Source organism: Sinocyclocheilus rhinocerous, unplaced genomic scaffold (assembly GCF_001515625.1).
Source record: "Sinocyclocheilus rhinocerous isolate Xijiao unplaced genomic scaffold, SAMN03320098_v1.1 scaffold5048, whole genome shotgun sequence".
In the NCBI taxonomy this organism is placed as follows: Eukaryota; Metazoa; Chordata; class Actinopteri; order Cypriniformes; family Cyprinidae; genus Sinocyclocheilus; species Sinocyclocheilus rhinocerous.
The window spans coordinates 154,585-173,620 of NW_015657993.1; the positions used below are offsets into that span (position 1 = coordinate 154,585).

General features: G+C 36.7%; 1 protein-coding gene across 2 annotated transcripts in view; it reads right to left on the reverse strand.

Moving 5' to 3' along the window:
- Nucleotides 1-3,250, reverse strand: part of LOC107721999 (endothelin-3) — a 6,639-nt gene extending 3,389 nt beyond the window's left edge. For both annotated transcript variants that reach the window (XM_016530232.1, XM_016530231.1), the window contains exons 1-2: nt 3,014-3,250; nt 1,774-2,008 (exon numbers count right to left, since the gene is read on the reverse strand). In XM_016530232.1, coding sequence (XP_016385718.1) covers nt 1,774-2,008; nt 3,014-3,083 — 305 coding nt within the window. In that variant the 5' untranslated portion in view covers nt 3,084-3,250. The remainder of the gene's footprint in view (nt 1-1,773; nt 2,009-3,013) is intronic.
- Nucleotides 3,251-19,036: the final 15,786 nt, after the last annotated feature.

Genomic DNA, 19,036 nt, shown 5'->3' on the forward strand with positions numbered 1-19,036 from the left:
AGACAGACAGACAGACAGACAGACAGACAGACAGACAGACAGACAGACAGACAGACAGACAGACAGACAGACAGACAGATAGATAGATAGATAGATAGATTTGACAGTAAGAATAACAATAAAACATCTTTTGTGTTTCATTAAAAAATATAAATAAAAATTCTCAGCTCAAAAGTGAAGACCATAAGACTGATCATACACAACAGGCATAGTTCAACGTTGTTTAACATTGATTACATGACATATCTCACTTCAACTCACCGCAGGCCCCCTTATAGTTCATTAGGCTGTGGTTTTTTGGTAACACCTCAGTACATTAGTCTTATTTATACTTTATGGAAACTAATGTAGCAGACTCACACTCAGGCTCAGTAAATCTGAACAGCTGTAGTCAGGAAGCCATAGGCCTCATCTGCTTAGAGTTACTCCTGCAAACATCCTGTCATGCAAGCATTTCTTTGATCTCAGCCCAATCTCTTCAGCCAGTATTATATGCTAGACAAGTGCCTAGACAAGTGGCAGAGAATATTAATTACTCTCAGCACAAAGAATTATTGTAGCTTTGTTGACCTACATTTCAAGACTTCTGATTAATATACTAAAGCTGCAGTTCTTCTTAAAAACCATAACTTAAGATAAATCCTCTTCATCAAAGGTTAATATATTTCATATATATATAATGTTTTTCCCCAACAAATTAAAATGGCAGCTTTATCCGGTAACATAAAGTTCTACTAATTTACTAAGTCAGAGCTTAAAGCAGAAGCTGAAACATTTCCCACAGCTACTCTTAATAAAGATAAACTACTCTAATCACGAACAATAAATTGTTATTATGAACATTTTGGATAAGTTTGATGCATGTGAATTGTTTCAACTATGCAAGGAGTTGGCAGTCTTATCTGTGATAAGGAAGGAGGCAGGCCAGAAATTAGTTAGTTTTGACAGAAAGGAGAACATTTGTCCACGTGTTTCTGTTGAGACTGCCAAATGCAATAGTTCACTTTTGCTTCTAAGACAGCAATCATACAGTTAAAAGTTAACTGTTTTTCATGTTAACAACCAAATCTTCACTATTTTACTCTTCCATTTTTCTTCTAATTAGATACCAGAGTAGACAGGGGTTTGATTATTTCATAAATTTTTACAGTGTGATCTTTGTATAGGAAATTATGATCCGGATTCATGAGAACAATCTTCTTTTTTCTTTTATTTTACATTCATTACTGATGGGAAGGCTTACACTGAGGAAAGCTTTGAGGCGAAACGTTTGTGTCTTTTCCCATCAGTAATGAATGTAAAATAAAAGAAAAAAGAAGATTGTTCTCGTGAGTGCGGATCATAATTTCCTATACTAAGTAACTCAACAGATTGACGCACCAAAATAAAAAGATCAAGTAACGCAAGAGCGCAGTGCAAACGACGTTGTTATACAGTGTGATCTTTGCCACTGCATCTGCACAGGAGCAAGTATTCTTAAACACTGTTGATTATAAGTACATTTGTTAATTACAAATGTTTTGCTTTCTTCATGTTCACATCGTTTTTAGTAGACTATACATAAGTTGTCAAATTTATGCTATTCCATCTACCAGTAAATGTCACTTAAAGACTGTTTAAATCAAAGTATATAGCAACAGTAAACCCATCTCTGTCTTTAATTTAAAAGTCAGAGGAACAGTATGTCCCACTCTGCAAAGAAATGCCTTTTACGGCTTTCAGCACCTGTTGATTTTTATTTCATGGGCAACTCGGCCAGCCTCAGAAACTTACTCTGGTGTGTTGATCCAGATGATGTCCAGGTGACAGTAGTAAACACACTCCTTGTCTTTGTACGAGTAACACGTACATCTCCTGGCTCTCCTCTGTGGTTTTAGAAGCTGGCAGAAATAACAAGCTCCAGGTTTGAATGCAGACACACTAAACTGCTCAGGAGTCGCACTTGATTCTTCGGTTAAATCCTTCGCGGTGTTTTTCACGAGCGCATCTTGACCAAATGAAGAAAATCCTGCATATGAAAATGCTTTAATTAGAATAATGGCAATACAGTCAAATAATCTCATGTTGCAGCAGGAATAAAAGATCAATATAAACACTAATAAACGCCTTTCTATCTGCCACATTTCTATACATAATTTTACTTTGTTACCATAAACCTCCATTCACTTCAAAAATGTGCTTCATGTGGTAAGAATGTATTACTATTTAAAATACAAATTACTCTAATATGGGTCAATTTAGGCTACATAATCTAAAGTATTTAAGGGTCAAACCTTAGGTTTACTCAGTGTGAGAAATATTGAGGCAGTGGGGTCACAACCTCGATGAAGGTCTTGAACCCCTGAAGAAATTCGAAACAAAAGCTTTCACAATTTTGATTAAAGGAGGTAAACAATATTCAGTAGCACTTTATTTTGATAGTCCACTTTAGACATTCTACTAACAGTAAGTAACTTTGCAACTAAATGTCAACTAGCAGTCATTAGAGTATTAGTAGACTGTCTGCTTAATATCTTCTAACACTTTATTTTAATGGGTACACAACATATAACATACTGACTTTAAGAAACTTTGCAAGTATTTGTCAACTTATTCTACTAACCCTAAACCTACCCTAACAGTCTACTCTGAGAGTTAGTAGCCATGCATTTGCAAAGTTACTTACTGTTAGTAGAATGTCTGAAGTGGACTATCAAAATAAAGTGTAACCCAATATTCTTCACGCTGTCTTTAAATTGCGATCAGTAGTCAGAAAAAAAAAAAAAAAGTAGTAGTTTTATACTGAGGTTGTTTTTTATGAGGTCACCTCACTAAACAACTCTCCATCTAATACCTCAGTTATGCGTTTTTAAATATAAATTATGCATAGGCCTATTTATACTCCTATTTATATACCTATAAATATAAAGTGTTGTGTGCTTAAGAGTACATATTTTTAAAATTAAAGAGAGTGATTTTAGTCCAATAACTGTACAAGTTTTTGCATGCGAGATGCAATTCAGTCTAAACCCACCGTTGGCCACTGCGACTGTTAGTCCAATAACAAGCAACATTCCCAAATGTATTAATGACACCTCGGCCATCACAGCTATTCCAGATAGTCTCCGTGAACAAAGTCAGTTTAAAATCCAGGATTGGCCAGAAGTGCTGAGTGATCCAACTGCAGTGAAAGATAACATTTTGTTAGTTACTGGCTTATTCCTCTGTTGTTTCTTTCAGATTTGCGGGCTGACAGAAGAGTGGAGCACGACAGAACAGTATCCTCAGGTTGCTGCAGACAGCTGGAATGAGTTGCGCTCAATTCCCCTCTTTGAGGTTTTATAGTGAGCACCTTTCAGCCTGCGAGGCACCACCCCCTGGAACACGGCACCGGTGTGTTTTTTTTTTTTTTTATAAACACTTTCTTAGGGAATACACAAGTGAAAAAAACATATGACAAGGAAAAGAGTCAGGGGTTCAAGGATGGCCAAACAATACATAGCAATTAAAATTCAGAAGAAAGATAGAGATAATTTGAATTCCAACACACCTTTATTACAATTAAACGACAGCATTATACAATCAATTCCTACTTTAAACACACACAATTAATTTTTAAATACAAAAACCAAACCAAAATAACACACATATATATATATATATATTTTATTGTAAACTCTAAATTATTATTACTAATTTCACACAGAGCCCTTTTGTAACACCAAAATTATTTCAAAACGCATAAGATCTCACATAGCCTTATAATACAGAAGGTCAATCAGAATTCTGGATTTCATTAGTTAAAAAAAAACAAAAAACGTTTGTATATTGCTACTTAAATTTTGTCCGATCTTTATTTTCCTAGTGTCATAAATTGCCATTTTCGCTTGACCTAAAATAAAATTCAATAATTGGGAACAGAATCAATGTTTCAGAGTGTATTTAAAACCACAAATAAACACGTCCAGTGAAAAGGTCTCATCAAAACGATTAAAACTTGAAAAAGTGAATTAAGCCTACTTCAAAAAAAAAAAAGTATGATACAGTTTCTCTCTGGAAACAAATAGGACATTCATCACTGATACCTGGGTTTAGAATGGCACCATGAAGGATTCTCCATTGTAAGTCTCCTACTTTCTTTGACAAGGGTGACTTATACAAAGCTCTCCATTCTGGTTTAACATTCTCCCCTAAATGGAGGACAGCACGCCAAGGAGTATCAATTCTATTATGTAAAAAAAAAAAAAAAAAAACTTATTTAAAGACTTGACAACTTTTATACACAGTTTTTCCAGATACAGAATTAGGTCCCATTAAAATAAAAATACTATTTTGTAAAAAGACACCTTCACACTCATTGAAGTCAGTTAGCAAATACAAATCAGGGAATGGATCATTACAATTTGGGGTAATTAATCCTTCAGTGTATTCTCCCAGCAATTTCACGTCTTCAAGTACAAGAGCTGACTTCCATTTTTCAAGCAATTTGGCCACTATACGTTTTGACTTTAACCCCAGACAACTGATGACAGCATCAACATTCTCAAAGGCCAGTCTGGCCAGTTTAAACAGATGTCCAAATGTTAAAACGCCAGTGTTGAGAAGTATCTCATTGACAGAAGGGAGAATCCCCTCAGCTGATAAGTCCATGCATGATCCATAAATCAGAGGTTCTTGCAGCAACCAATGTAGAGAGAGAGAGAGAGAATACAAAAATAAAACAACAACAAAAAACAATTACATTAAACAAAAATCAATGGAAAAAATAAACAGATCAAATAACAATTATATATATATATATATATATATTATACAATTATAATTATATAAAACTAAAAATTATTCAAAAACACCAAAAAATTAGCATACATTCAAAGAATTTAATATAGCTCTTAATATCTTCTTGAAAGTGAGAAAAATGGGGGGTAACTTTCATAATCTTGCATTTGTGAATTAAATATTTTGCAAGCAAAATAATTAGGTTGCAAAGAAAGTAAACATTTTCATATTGCTTCTCAAAAGTGAAAAATTCAAACAAAACATCTTTAAAGTAAAGATCAAAGTCATTATGTATGAAGTTTACAATGAACTGGCAAATGTCTTGTCAAAGTTTTCTTGTATGAACACAATGCCAAAAAAGATGCAAGACAGTTTCTGGTTGTGAGTCACAGAAAGTACAGTTCACATCTATACTTAATTCGAATTTTGACACAATAAAGTTTTTAACAGGATAGTACCGATGAATAAACTTAAAAGAAATCTCTTTAACTTTATTTACCAATAGATACTTGTTAGGACGAGTACAACCCTTTTTCCACAAAATGTTTTCCACTAATCTGTTCCATTCTGAAACAGCATGAGGAATGGAAATATAATCATTAAGAAAAAGAAAGCGAATATTTCTGTTATTCTTCAGTGTAGATTTAAAACATATTCCACCTACGTACGTGTCAACCGGGTCTGGGACAGGTATTTCAGAACTTGTCAAAACACTATTATAGCCCTTAAATAACATAATGACACCATTCGGGATAGAACCAAATACAATGACAAACTTGTTTTTTGTTTTTTGTGTTTTGTGTTTTGGAGTAACAGGAAAATTTCCAGAAATTCTTAATAAGTAAACAAGTAACCATCATGATGAAATAACTGACTAACCTGACTGATAACATTCTTAAACCAGTTTTCAAAAAAATAGGGACTTATATAGCAGATATTCGTATTATTCCAAATTAAGTAATTAGTTGGAGAAAAATTGTGTTTGAAAATCATAGACCATGCTAATAGTGCGTGTTTGTGGAAATTAGAGAGAGCAACAGGGATCTTCTCAATACTGTAGTTACATAACAATAGAAAATTAAAACCTCCCAACTGAGAAAAGACATATTCTGGTATAATATGGATTTTTCAAGTAATTCCTCAACCAGTTGATTTTAAAAGTATTAACATTGCAAAATCAACAAAATTAAGACCGCCATTACTGTAGATGTTGGATAAAACAGATTTTTTGACGTAATGTGTCTTACTTTTCCATACAAAGTTACATAAAAGTTTATCAATCTTTTTACACATTGCTTTATCAGGTTCTAAAGAGATAGCTGCATGTGTTAGACGTGAAATGCCATCTGCCTTGGAGAGTTGAATCCTTCCTTTTAGAGATAAGTCTCTCTGAAGCCACTGATTGAATTTTCTTTTAGTTTTCTCTAAAATAGGCAAAAAGTTTAAATCATACCTAAGTTTAGGATTTTTGGATATTACTATTCCAAGGTAATTTATTGTCTCTTTGACTTGGATATTATATATACTGGAAACGTCTCAGGTTACGTATGTAAGCATGGTTCCCTGAGAAGGGAACGAGACACTGCGTCCTCTAGGGGTCGCTATGGGGAACGCCTTCAGCTTGACCGGTGTCTGAAGCATACATCTAAAAACGACAATAACATTGGCCGACGACAGCCTATGACGTCATTACCCTGCACAATCACAGTATAAAAGGGCGCTGGGATAACATGTAATCCGCTTCTTCATATGAAGCTTGCGTCCGAAGCATGGCAAGGAAACTAGAGGATGCAGTGTCTTGTTCCCTTCTCAGGGAACCATGCTTACATATGTAACCTGTTCACATATGTTACATATGTACATATGTTCCCTTCCGATGGAACTTCAAACTGCATCCTCTAGGGGTCGCTATGGGGAACGGTATACCCATGCCACCATGCTGAGGGGAGTGCATGCCAGAAACCCACGGCGAGCACTAAGTACAAACTCTACCATAGCCATGGAGTTGCCCCAAAGGACGTCTTGACGGCTCTCAGTGACATTATCCCCTTCGGCCAAGGGCCTGAGCTGCATACCCTAAAATAACTTACCTGTTAAGAGCTGGGCTAGGAAGCCCAAACCTAGGGCAGAGCTCAAGGCTTGGAATCAGAAGAAAGAGATTCCTTTAAGGGGATACGGCCAGGTGTCTAAAAAACCTTAACAACAGGGTCCCAACAGAAAGGCAACTGACCAAGGAGGCGACAGAGACGGGCCTAACACTTAGTTTGTTGCAAATGGGGTTCTTCGGGAGCAGCGCTCTTGACTCTCAAGCTGAGGCGGTACCTTACAGCACATACTGGGAGCGACTCATAGCTAACCCTCACAGAGAGGGGAGCACTTCTCAGCTTGACCAGAAGGGGCGCTAGATTACAAGGGGTAACCCAGCAGGGCCCAATAAGAGACAGTCCACTGGAGCAGCTGGACACAGTCTCATGCTCTCTATCTCGATAGAGAGCGTGGGTCCCGTATAACCAGACCCAAATAGAATCTGAAGAAATAGCGGGACCCAATAACTATTCATGAGTATAAAGCTTACTGCTCCTGAGAGCAGAAAGCACAAAAGAGGGGTTTCCACAGAAACACAAATCCCTCTTACCTCAGGGAATGCACTGTATCTATGGAGCGTTGAGCTCCTCAGCGCCTCAGTGAGAGGAGCTCTAGCTCAGAGAACGTGCATGAAGGTTAAGGAATGACTCAAATCTCGGGAGACCCCTCAGGGTGAGAAATGAGTAGCGCACCCTGGCCAGAGGATAGGGAGCATGTCACGAAGCATGTACTCAGAAGAGTACTAGCCCACGAGAAGGACCCGCAGGTCTTGAGGTTGCAGCGTTATACTGTCCTCAGAAGCGTGTCCAAGCCGAAGATGAGGACAATCACCAGCCTGGATCCAGAACCGATGAGTGAAACGAGTGAAACCATCGGTCAACAGTAGGAGGTCCTGACATAGCATGTGGGTCAAACCTATAAAAAAGGGTGTAAAAACCTATAAAAAATGTATAAAAAAGGTTAGTATACCGCGGCAGCCCTCCTGTTAAGCCCTCCTCGTGTGAAGACAGAAGAATGTAAAGACCATCGACTCTACCGTGCGACTCCACCGGGCAGGGACACCGGTAAGGGATATAAGTATCGCTTTTGAGTCATCCTTTTTCCTACTACTTGTTTCACTTCTGTTTCAGTTTTTAGAACCAATTCTTACTATGTGTTTCCAGATCTCTACTATCACTACCACTCGCAAACCACGTTTCACACACTATAGGCAGCGCAATCCTAACAACCTGCACACTTTGCCTATGTGTTACGTATCCGGTCCATGAACTTCCGTCTGCTAGCCATCAGAGGTCACCCTTTCCATTTTCATTGACTCTCGCACTACACACTGTTGCATATCACCCCGGACTACATATCCCATCATTCATTGCACTGATTGCACACAGCACTGATTGCACACAGCTGTTTCATATCACTCACTCACTATTTAACACTCACTCTGATCCCTTCCCGCGGCCGAGTATTGTATGCGCTTATCGCCAGCAGTGATAGCTACTCTACAGAGCCCTCGTTAGCTTCCTAGCCTAGCCTAGTCTTGCCTTGCCTTGCCTTGTCTGTTTTCTCGGTTTCTGATCCTTGCCTGGTTTCCTGGATTTATCCCTTTAGTCTTGCCCCTTTTGATTCTGTTCGCCGTTCGTTGACCTTCGCTAGCCCTAGGATTATTCTTGTGTCTTGCCCGCCATATACCTGTTTGCCATTGTTCAACCCTGCCTGTGTTTCTGACCTCTCTGCTTTAAATAAAGCTTGCACATGGATCCGCACGTCTCACGTCTCATCAGCCACATTACAGTTTTGTTCTGAATGGGCATATTGAAAATTATATTTAATGCAAAATTATACTTAATTAGTTTTACACTGCCATACAAAAGTTCAGGGTCAGTTTTTTTCTGAACATAAATTAAAACGATTATTCAGCTAGGACACATTTAATCACATTTAAAATGTTACAAAAGATTTACATTTCACGTAAATGTTGAACTTTCTATACATCAAAGAATCCTAAAATTAAAAATGTATTACAGTTTCCACAAAATTATTATTGCCATCCACATATTAGAATGATTTCTGAAGGATCATTTGACACAGAATACTGGAGCAATGGCTGCTAAAAATTGATGCAGCCTTGCATCACAGGAATAAATTACATTTTCAAATATATTTAAATGGAAAAAAGTTGTTTTAACATTCTAATAATAGTTCACAATTTTACTGTATTTGTAAACAATAAATGCAACCTTGTTGAACATAAGAGACTTAGGATAGGGAGCATGTCACGAAGCATGTACTCAGAAGAGTACTAGCCCACGAGAAGGACCCACAGGTCCTGAGGTTGCAGCGTTATACTGGGGACCTGATGCTGGGAGGCTTCCTCAGAAGCCCAGGCTACGTGTCCAAGCCGAAGATGAGGACAATCACCAGCCTGGATCCAGAACCGATGAGTGAAACCATCACTGTAATCGGTCAACAGCAGGAGGTCCTGACATAGCATGTGGGTCAAACCTATAAAAAAGGGTGTAAAAACCTATAAAAAATGTATAAAAAAGGTTAGTATACCGCGGCAGCCCTCCTGTTAAGCCCTCCTCGTGTGAAGACAGAAGAATGTAAAGACCATCGACTCTACCGTGCGACTCCACCGGGCAGGGACACCGGTAAGGGATATAAGTATCGCTTTTGAGTCATCCTTTTTCCTACTACTTGTTTCACTTCTGTTTCAGTTTTTAGAACCAATTCTTACTATGTGTTTCCAGATCTCTACTATCACTACCACTCGCAAACCACGTTTCACACACTATAGGCAGCGCAATCCTAACAACCTGCACACTTTGCCTATGTGTTACGTATCCGGTCCATGAACTTCCGTCTGCTAGCCATCAGAGGTCACCCTTTCCATTTTCATTGACTCTCGCACTACACACTGTTGCATATCACCCCGGACTACATATCCCATCATTCATTGCACTGATTGCACACAGCACTGATTGCACACAGCTGTTTCATATCACTCACTCACTATTTAACACTCAGATCTGTCAAGTCAAGCCTCGCCGTGGCGCGATCCATAACCTCAAGCAGCTCATCATACGCGGAGCAGGAAGGGTTACTTCAAGCCGTAGGGCTGTATAATGTGGTTATCTGAGAAGGACATGATATAAATCATCTGTCCAACAACTGCAGACAGATCCACACTATAAACTTCCTATAAACAAAAGCAAATTACTGATAGGGAGAAATTTCCCATCAGGTCCTTTCCATGTTCTCACCGCGACCGCAACGCGCAGCATGCATTCAGCTCCCGCCCAAACGCTAGATTACCTTAGAAATGAATGCGATGCATTGCTATTCCCGCGATAGGCGAACGCACTCATGCAAACGCTATCTACCAACTCAGGTAAATGGTGAAGTACTCACCTCCCCCTCAGTAGTCCCGCGAATACATCACGATGAGCACAAGCTGTCTCCTCATGAGACGAGTGCATTCAATTCATGCATATCCCTCACAAGAAATTAGCAATGAATGCAGAGCACATCCCTCTCGCGAGCTGTGTGAAACTGCAGGTACAGAACAAAGCCTCTGGCGAGAGAACATGCACTCCTAGTCGTGTTTAGCTTAACACTAACATAAACAAACAGTCAGTGAAGATGAATAAGAGGATGACGTGTTATCTCGGCACTCTTTTATACTGTGATCGCGCAGGGTAATGACGTCATAGGTTGTCGCCGGCCAACATTATTGTCGTTTTTAGACGTAAGCTTCAGACACCGGTCAAGCTGAAGGGGTTCCCCATAGCGACCCCTAGAGGACGCAGTTCGAAGTTCCCTCGAAAGGGAACAGAGAGTTGCTTAACTGGCATTAATTCACATTTGAGTACATTGAAATGAAGCCCAAAAGCAATGTAGAACATTTTAATAGTATTACTGTAAGTGCTAAGGGAATCTGGTCTGAATTTTTTTTAGGAAAAGTGTAGTATCATCAGCCAATTGACTTAACACTAACATAAACAAACAGTCAGTGAAGATGAATAAGAGGATGACGTGTTATCTCGGCACTCTTTTATACTGTGATCGCGCAGGGTAATGACGTCATAGGTTGTCGCCGGCCAACATTATTGTCGTTTTTAGACGTAAGCTTCAGACACCGGTCAAGCTGAAGGGGTTCCCCATAGCGACCCCTAGAGGACGCAGTTCGAAGTTCCCTCGAAAGGGAACAGAGAGTTGCTTAACTGGCATTAATTCACATTTGAGTACATTGAAATGAAGCCCAAAAGCAATGTAGAACATTTTAATAGTATTACTGTAAGTGCTAAGGGAATCTGGTCTGAATTTTTTTTAGGAAAAGTGTAGTATCATCAGCCAATTGACTGCTGATGATCTCTCTTCACATGACACTAACCCCTTGCAAGGTGCTATTCTTAATGTGATTGTCTAATAATCGAGGAGATTTCCAAAAACTTTTATATTGTTTGGCAAATAAAAAAATTACTTTCCATTTTAAAGTGTTCCTTAGGAGTGAACAGTGAAGTTAGATAAAGACATCACAATAACAACATTTGAAGAAAATAACATACTGTAAATAGAAGTCACTTGAACAAATTTCATAAAACAGAAGCTTAAAGACAGCTACTAACTGTGATGAGAACATAGCGCCACATCAACTGTGACTGCTTTGGGCATAAACGGACAAAACATGACATCAACTGATAGCATGATATATGGTCCTGGTCAAAAGGAGGCGAAGAAAGAAACAACTTGTATCTATTCAAAAACAAAACATGTAAACAAAAAAACGTATCTCAAATTTGAGATCATTCAGCCTGATGGAAAGATCTCCTTTTTCTCCACAAAGGCACGACCACCTACAAAGTAGGCAATCTTTCCTGCTTTCCGTGCCTCATCTACTAATGTCCACAACTTCATCCTGTTTTCTCTGTCTGTCTTATAGAGATCCTCTCTGAAATGCAGACCGTTTTCCTGTTGATATGCTGAATTTTTGACTACTGCTCCTCTGTGTGTACTCGAGGAGAACTGGATAATTATTCCGCGGATAGAATTCACTTTCTTCATACCAACACGATGCACTGTGTCAATCACATCCGGAAGACGATCAGCATGTTCTGGCAGTAATTTCTGACAAATGCGAATCACTTCTTTCCTCACATTTTTCTCATCAATGTTTTCTGGCACGCCGTGTAATTTCAAATTCCAGCACCTGGAGTACCGTTCCAATTCAGCGATGCGTAACTCTAATACGCCGATTCGATTACTCTCCTTCAACAGCGATGACTCGATCTGGGAAACTTTGGTCTTCACCTCATTCACATCATCACATTCAAGTTCAGCTTTTCTCTCAATCCAGCAATGTGAGAAGTATTTACCACAACCATTGAATCCAGCTTATCATGTTGATGAGCTCAGAAAGTTTTGTAATAATGTCATCAGCAGACTCACCATGGCTTTTTTTAGGGGGAGGCTTCAAAGGTGTAGTAGGGAGTGAGGGGAAATCTACTGATAACACCGAAAATTCTATTTTCTCTTCAGGCCCATAATAATCATGACAGCTGTCAACTGGGATGTTGATGTTGCAGGCAGTAGCAGAGCTAGCTGTCAGCAGGCATTTCTTTCTTCTTCATCACAGAATTCTTTCTTATCAGCTGACATGTTTCTGAAAAAAAATTGGTGCAGGAGTAGTACTCAACTTCCAAATAAGGCACATATTGGAAAAAAAAAGTGTTTTATTGCTCAGGTTCAACTTTGTTGATGGGCGCTATAACTCAACACCTATGCTCACGGTGCCATCTTGCGCGCTTCCCCGATGTGTTTTGTTTTCGGTACAGTTGAATCAGTTGTCATATTAAACATTATTTTAATGCCAACAGCACTTTATCAAATAACACCGATTACTAATAGTACGTGCTCCAATAAATGACAAGTCTAGAAATTACAAAGGTCTGATATTAATTGAGAAAATCCTTCATTCTTTCAACATTTTATTCTCATTACAGTGTTTTTTCCCCCACCACAGGAGACATAAATTACATGCTCTATCTGCAGACCCATTAATCAAAGGACTACAGTGGAGTCTCCTGTTCTTAAAAATGCAGCTTTAGACAAGAGCTGTTAGTAAAATGAATAAGGTATAATGGTTCATGTCCAGTGGGGGCAAATATGTTTTAAAAAAAATTTAATAAAATTAAATTGTATCCAGTGCTTGTTTTTGCCTCAACATTTCTCTTTTAATGTTCATTCTGCAAAGCATTGTTAGCAGATAAAATGACTGATACTATGTATCAAAATTACCATTATTTAAATATCAGTTCATAAAGTAACACACACTTTTACAAAGAATTTCATAAATACTATCATTCAAAGCTTTTATGTTATCTATTTGATTTTTAAGCTTTTCTCATGGTGAACTGTGAAAAATGAGTTATGGCAATATGAAAACCATGGTGTTGTCACGGATATGGACTTTGTTTCTGTGTTTTCTGTGTTTCCCTGTTCTCCCGCCTTGTTTTGGTCTTTGACCCAGTTTCTGTTTCCCCTTGATTGCCTTATTCAGTTCACCTGTGTCGAGTTAATTACGTCCTTAGTCCCTCATTTGTGTTTGTATAAAGTCTCCCCATTTTGTTGGCTGAGTTGTCGATTTTTGTTCTATGATATTTGTGTTTGGATGTACCCCTAATCATCATGATCAGTAAAAGTCCTTGTGGAATAATCTTCTTTGTGCACGTTGTTTTGCACCTGCACACCCATGACAGGTGTCTTGGAGCCAGATGATATGTAAATTGAAACCGTTTTACTTCTGTATTTATTTATTTTTATCCCCCACATTCCTTCCAACACTATAAAAAGTGTGGGGTCTGAACAAAGCAATTTGTTATCTTTTTATTTAAGTTGTGCCGTCAATCCATGATATGTGGTAACAATCAGATTCTGACATCTGGCCTTCAGGTATTTACTTGTCAACAAGTTTCCACATAACTTAAATATTTGTTTTCCTCATCTACTGTGTGTTGGTAGCGGTAGATCAAGTCTCATAGTCTTTTTAAGTAATATATATATATATATTATATAATTAGGTCAGTTTATACATTTAAGCTCACAAATGAAAAAAAAAATCAAACAATTGAACAAATAATGCAAACAATGATGTAAAATATTAATGATGAACAATAGTACTACATTTTTAGCACTGACGGGTAGAATATAAAATAAATAAGATATTATTCTAGTCTGCTTTATCCTTTTTATGGCAAGTTTTAAACATTTGAAAGACCTGAATAAATATGTACTCCAAATATGTATAAAATTATAATAAAACTGAAATTGTAATTCAAATGTTAAGAATTTACAGTGGGGTCAACTTTGTGGTTTTGAGAAATGTTATAGTGTAAAATGAATAATGAATATTTAAAGTTATGTTCTAGGTCACTAATGAAAGTTTAAAAGTTTGAAAGTTAAAACTCATCTGTACGGACAGTCTTATCAGTCTTATTGCTTACTTCTCAAGTCACGCTGGAGAACACGATCATCCGGTTTTGTTCATGTCAGCTCATGTTTATTCTGCTGTCATTAAGCAAAATGGGAACATTCCACATACTAAGACTTATTTTATCATACTAGACATACTTTTTATTCAAATTTGAATTGAATAATAATCAAATTAAATAATTTGAAAAGGGTTGATGTTATACTAGGAGCTAATAAAACCTGTCTCTTCAACTAACATTTTTTTCTTTCTCTTGAACAGAAAACATAAATCAAATAAATATCATGGAAACAAAGTTAGTTGAAAGTAGAGGTACATCAGAAGCCACCTTGCACATATCATGCACAGCATGGGATTAAAATCCTCATTCCACATGGATCCCACATGGAAATGAATCTTGAACAAACAGTCATGTTGGGGCCCTGCTGCCTGCTAGTATTAGTATAAAATCTTACACAAAAGACTTGTTGAGAGTTAAAGGGGTCCTATTATGCTTTTTCACTTTTTCAACTTTAGTTAGTCTGTAATGTTGCTGTTTGAGCATAAAAAAGATCTGCAAAGTTACAAAGCTCAAAGTCCACTTCAAAAGGAGATATTTTATTTAACAGAAATCTACACTTTTCAAAAACTACAACGAACGACTCGTTTGGACTACAACACATATTTTCATGTATAAATAGATTGCAAATGTTAAGTCATTCAAGTGGTTTTGCTGTTTGATGGTGGTTTAGATTGTAGTTCAATATAGTTTTAACTGGGAATGTTTTTCAAGGTTTTAATCAATGGCTGCTTGTGTGGCCAGTCCAGTTTCATTTATTTAAATTCGCGCTGAATTTAACTTACATTACACTCATAATTTGACCATAAAGTGATTGAATCCTGGTTTTGGGTGCCAGTGATAACACATCTTGATATTTGGGCTTTGCATCACTTAGCAGATGATAACCAATACTGACGTCTTAGCCTGATAACAATCTGTTGAGCAAGGATTCTGCAGAAATCACAGTGGGCACCAAGACCTAGTCATATTCAGACATTGAGATACATATTTATTTCAAGCTCTTTGTGAAATTACCCACCTGTGCCAAACCTGAATGGACACCCAGAGCTTGCCCATGTAGAGGTACTATCTTACAGTTTTTCTCGATTGCTAACACACTATAACTGATTTATTTGGCCCAATTTTCCAAACCATTCATTCAGTTTTCGAAACAAAGACACATTTCTCAAAACATTTAACACATTTTACCTGTTTTCACACACGTTCCAGTTTGCTCTGTGTTTTCTGCAAAAATCTACACAAAAGTGCCTACATGTAAAAACTACATGTTCTTGTGCAAGAGGACAGCTGGCATGTTTTGTATTTTTTCAGAACTGAGAGATGACTCTATATTCTGTTGTGTGTTCATATGCAGTTCTTTGGTATTTGACCTTTTATTTTCTAGTGCTTTTCATCTACTGTACTGTAAGATCTATTTACAGCAGTGTAATGAAAACAATCTTTTCTTAAAGCTTATTGTTGAATTTCACTGTATCTGCTCTATTTATGTTTTATACTGTAAGAGACATTGAGCTGTAAAATGATACCTGATTGCCAAAAGAAGGCTTTTGCAACAGTGTTATGAATTGATCTCAATAGTGTGGTAGACATGTTGTAGTGTGTGTGTTTTGAGGGTTTGTGTGTCATGTCTAAGGACAAAGATTCAATCTTTTGAAGATTGAAAGATTGAAAAAGATTTCAGCAAGATTGAATGGTTTTGAGTGGAGAGCTTCATTTTGACCTGAAAATAGGAAGTATATGGAATTAGGTGAGAAGTTATGAATTTGTGTTTAGAGTTTTGAGAAAAGGAGTCACAATTTCAAGAAATGTGTTTAAGCAATCGAGAAAAAATGTAATATCAAACAACTTAAAGGGATAGTTCACTTTTGTTACCAGCAACGGCTGGACTTAAAAATCATAATTTGTGTTCTACTGAAGAAACAAAGTCACCTACATCTTGGATGCCCTGGGGGTAAGCAGATAAACATCACATTTTCATTTTTTGGGTTAACTATCCCTTTAAGTAACCCCTTATTTATGATTGTAAGGGTGCTACGAAAATTATTTACAGTATAATGAAAATGAATGAAGACTGGGCCTGTCAAACTAAAAAATGACAATAAATAAATAATAATACATAAATAAAAATAATCATATATGTGAGTCCATATGATTCTTGATTGAAATTATATTCACAGTCGTCTGATATTATGCAATCACTTTTATGATGCTTTTTTGTGGTTGTTGTTGTTATCACTTAAGAGTTTAGGAGTCCTTATTCACTTTCATTAAATGGAAAAGGTATTCACCTAAAAGTTCACCTTTTACGCTCTATGGCAGAAAGAGAGTAGTACAGAATTTGGAAGGAATTAGTATAAATAAATAAAGAAAACCTAAGAAGGATTGTCTCTGGATCAACAATAGGTCACTCTAAATGAGAGAGAGAAAAATGCACTTACATGTTTGAAATTACTGATGACACTAAGAAGGTTTAGTGAGCCACACACATGAACCAAATTCATTTGAAATCTACAAGATAACACCATAACTTCATAAACTTCATAATTATGTCCAGTAAGAAAGAGGTTATTTTACTCTTTAGTAGCTGAAATTAGAGCATCATCATCCAGTGATATGTTGCCAGGCTAATGAGTACAAAACATGCAAAGCTCAAACATATATCTGGTAAAACTGTTTCTATGAATATCTATCAGTATTCAGTAATGAATTAAATATATTTATATTTAAACCTTGATTCTGCAGTCCAGAGTTATCTTTAAATGTATAGCAATAAAATCAATCAATCAATAAAATAAACATTCCTGAACTAACATAAAACAAAAATATACATTTATTTATTAAACTTATTTCATTTCTCATTTTCATTTAGTTTAAGTACTAAAATAAATACAACTAAATAAACGTAAAAACTGTATAGACTTTTTTATATACATAAAAACAAAAAGTAATAAAAAACAGAATTACTGTAACTTTAACAAAAATTAAAATATAGAAATAAAATCGAATTCAGAATATTAACAAAAAACTAATAGCATATCAATGACACTAAAATAACATTGCTGCAGTCTTCAGTGAACATTTTCACTGAGCTTATTGCGATGCATTCTGGCATTGCCTCATCCAGATTTTACAGATTTTCAAGAAAACATAATTAAGCTGGGTGTATGCCAATGATGTACACCCTGTCTAGGTATGCAGTACACTAAAACAATGAGATATGTATTTGCATTATAAAAAATAAAAAATCATTGCATCATTTTATCTTGAAATCCTGTTGCCACCTATCTGCATTCAGCTAAGAAAAAAAAATCCCCACATTACAGTTTTTCTGAATTGCTAAAGCACATTTCTTGAAACCATCACTCATTTTCTCAAAACCTTAAACAGAAATCCAAACCTTCAAACTAAATTCACAGAACCCCTGACTCTTCTGGCAAAATCAAACAATCGCTTCAAAACCATTCCACCTGTACTCAAAATCAAACAAAGCTTTCAAATCATACACACATTAGTCAATAATATACACTCTACAGATCATTCATTAGACACTACAGAGAAAAATGGAGAACACAGTTTCCAGTGCATGTAGTTAAAAAAAAAAAGTTTATTGTATTTAGTAAATATTTTGCAATAAACACACACACACAAAAGAAATCACACCTAGGTTTGGTGAATATTACAGTTTTTCACATTTGCTAAGACACTAAATCCCATTCTCTAAACCAAATTCTCAATAGCATAAACCAATTTGTCAAATAAATCACTCTTTCTGCAAAACAAGTTCAGGCAGGCAACAGGGAAAAAACCCTCTGGTGTAGCTCTTGGTCTTGCTCTTCCTCGTCCTCCTCTTCCTCCACCTTGTATACGCACTCTTCCGTACCTCTCAGATTGATGGATGCACCCCTGCCATCTGTGTACTTTGAACTGGCTTATATTTTGTACATTCACATATTTAGAAACAAGTGTGAACAGTTTTGAAGTATTGTGTATCAGTTTATGTGTATAAGTTTATCACAGTGCAAAATGCATTTTAGTGAGAATGTGTTTAGAGTTTTGCAAAAAGAGTGCATGAGATCTGCAAACAGTGTCTAAACTGCCAGAACGTGTTTAAGGTTTTTGCAGAAAGAGTGATTTATTTGACCAATTGGTTTAGGCCAGTGAGACTTCGGTTCAGAGAATGGGGTTCAGTGTCTTTGCAAATGTGAAAAACTGTAATCTAGTCTGAAACTCATCTGAAGATGCTGCTGGAGATGTTAGATTATGACTTAATCATTTCTTGACTGCCTTTTAACCCTGCAACATCTGAGAGCAATTTTACCCTTTTAGCCATGACCCATAGGTTCCTCATGACGTAAAGTGCAGACATAGGAAAAAGAAGTCGCATGTGGCTGAAAATTATGAGGATCTTACTTGGATTTGCCTGGAGACCATTTACATTGCTGACAATATTATCCTCCTTTAAGTTTTTCATTAGAATGCAATTTATATAAAAAGTTAAATAAAAAATATAAATTGCGGTTTCACAAAGTGGATGTTCACCAAATCAACGCTTGAAGTTCTCCCTTGACTTCAGGAGGATCTTACCCAACAGATAATAAATCCTTTTTTTTTTTCTTTTTTTTTTCAAAAGCTGAACAGGTGGG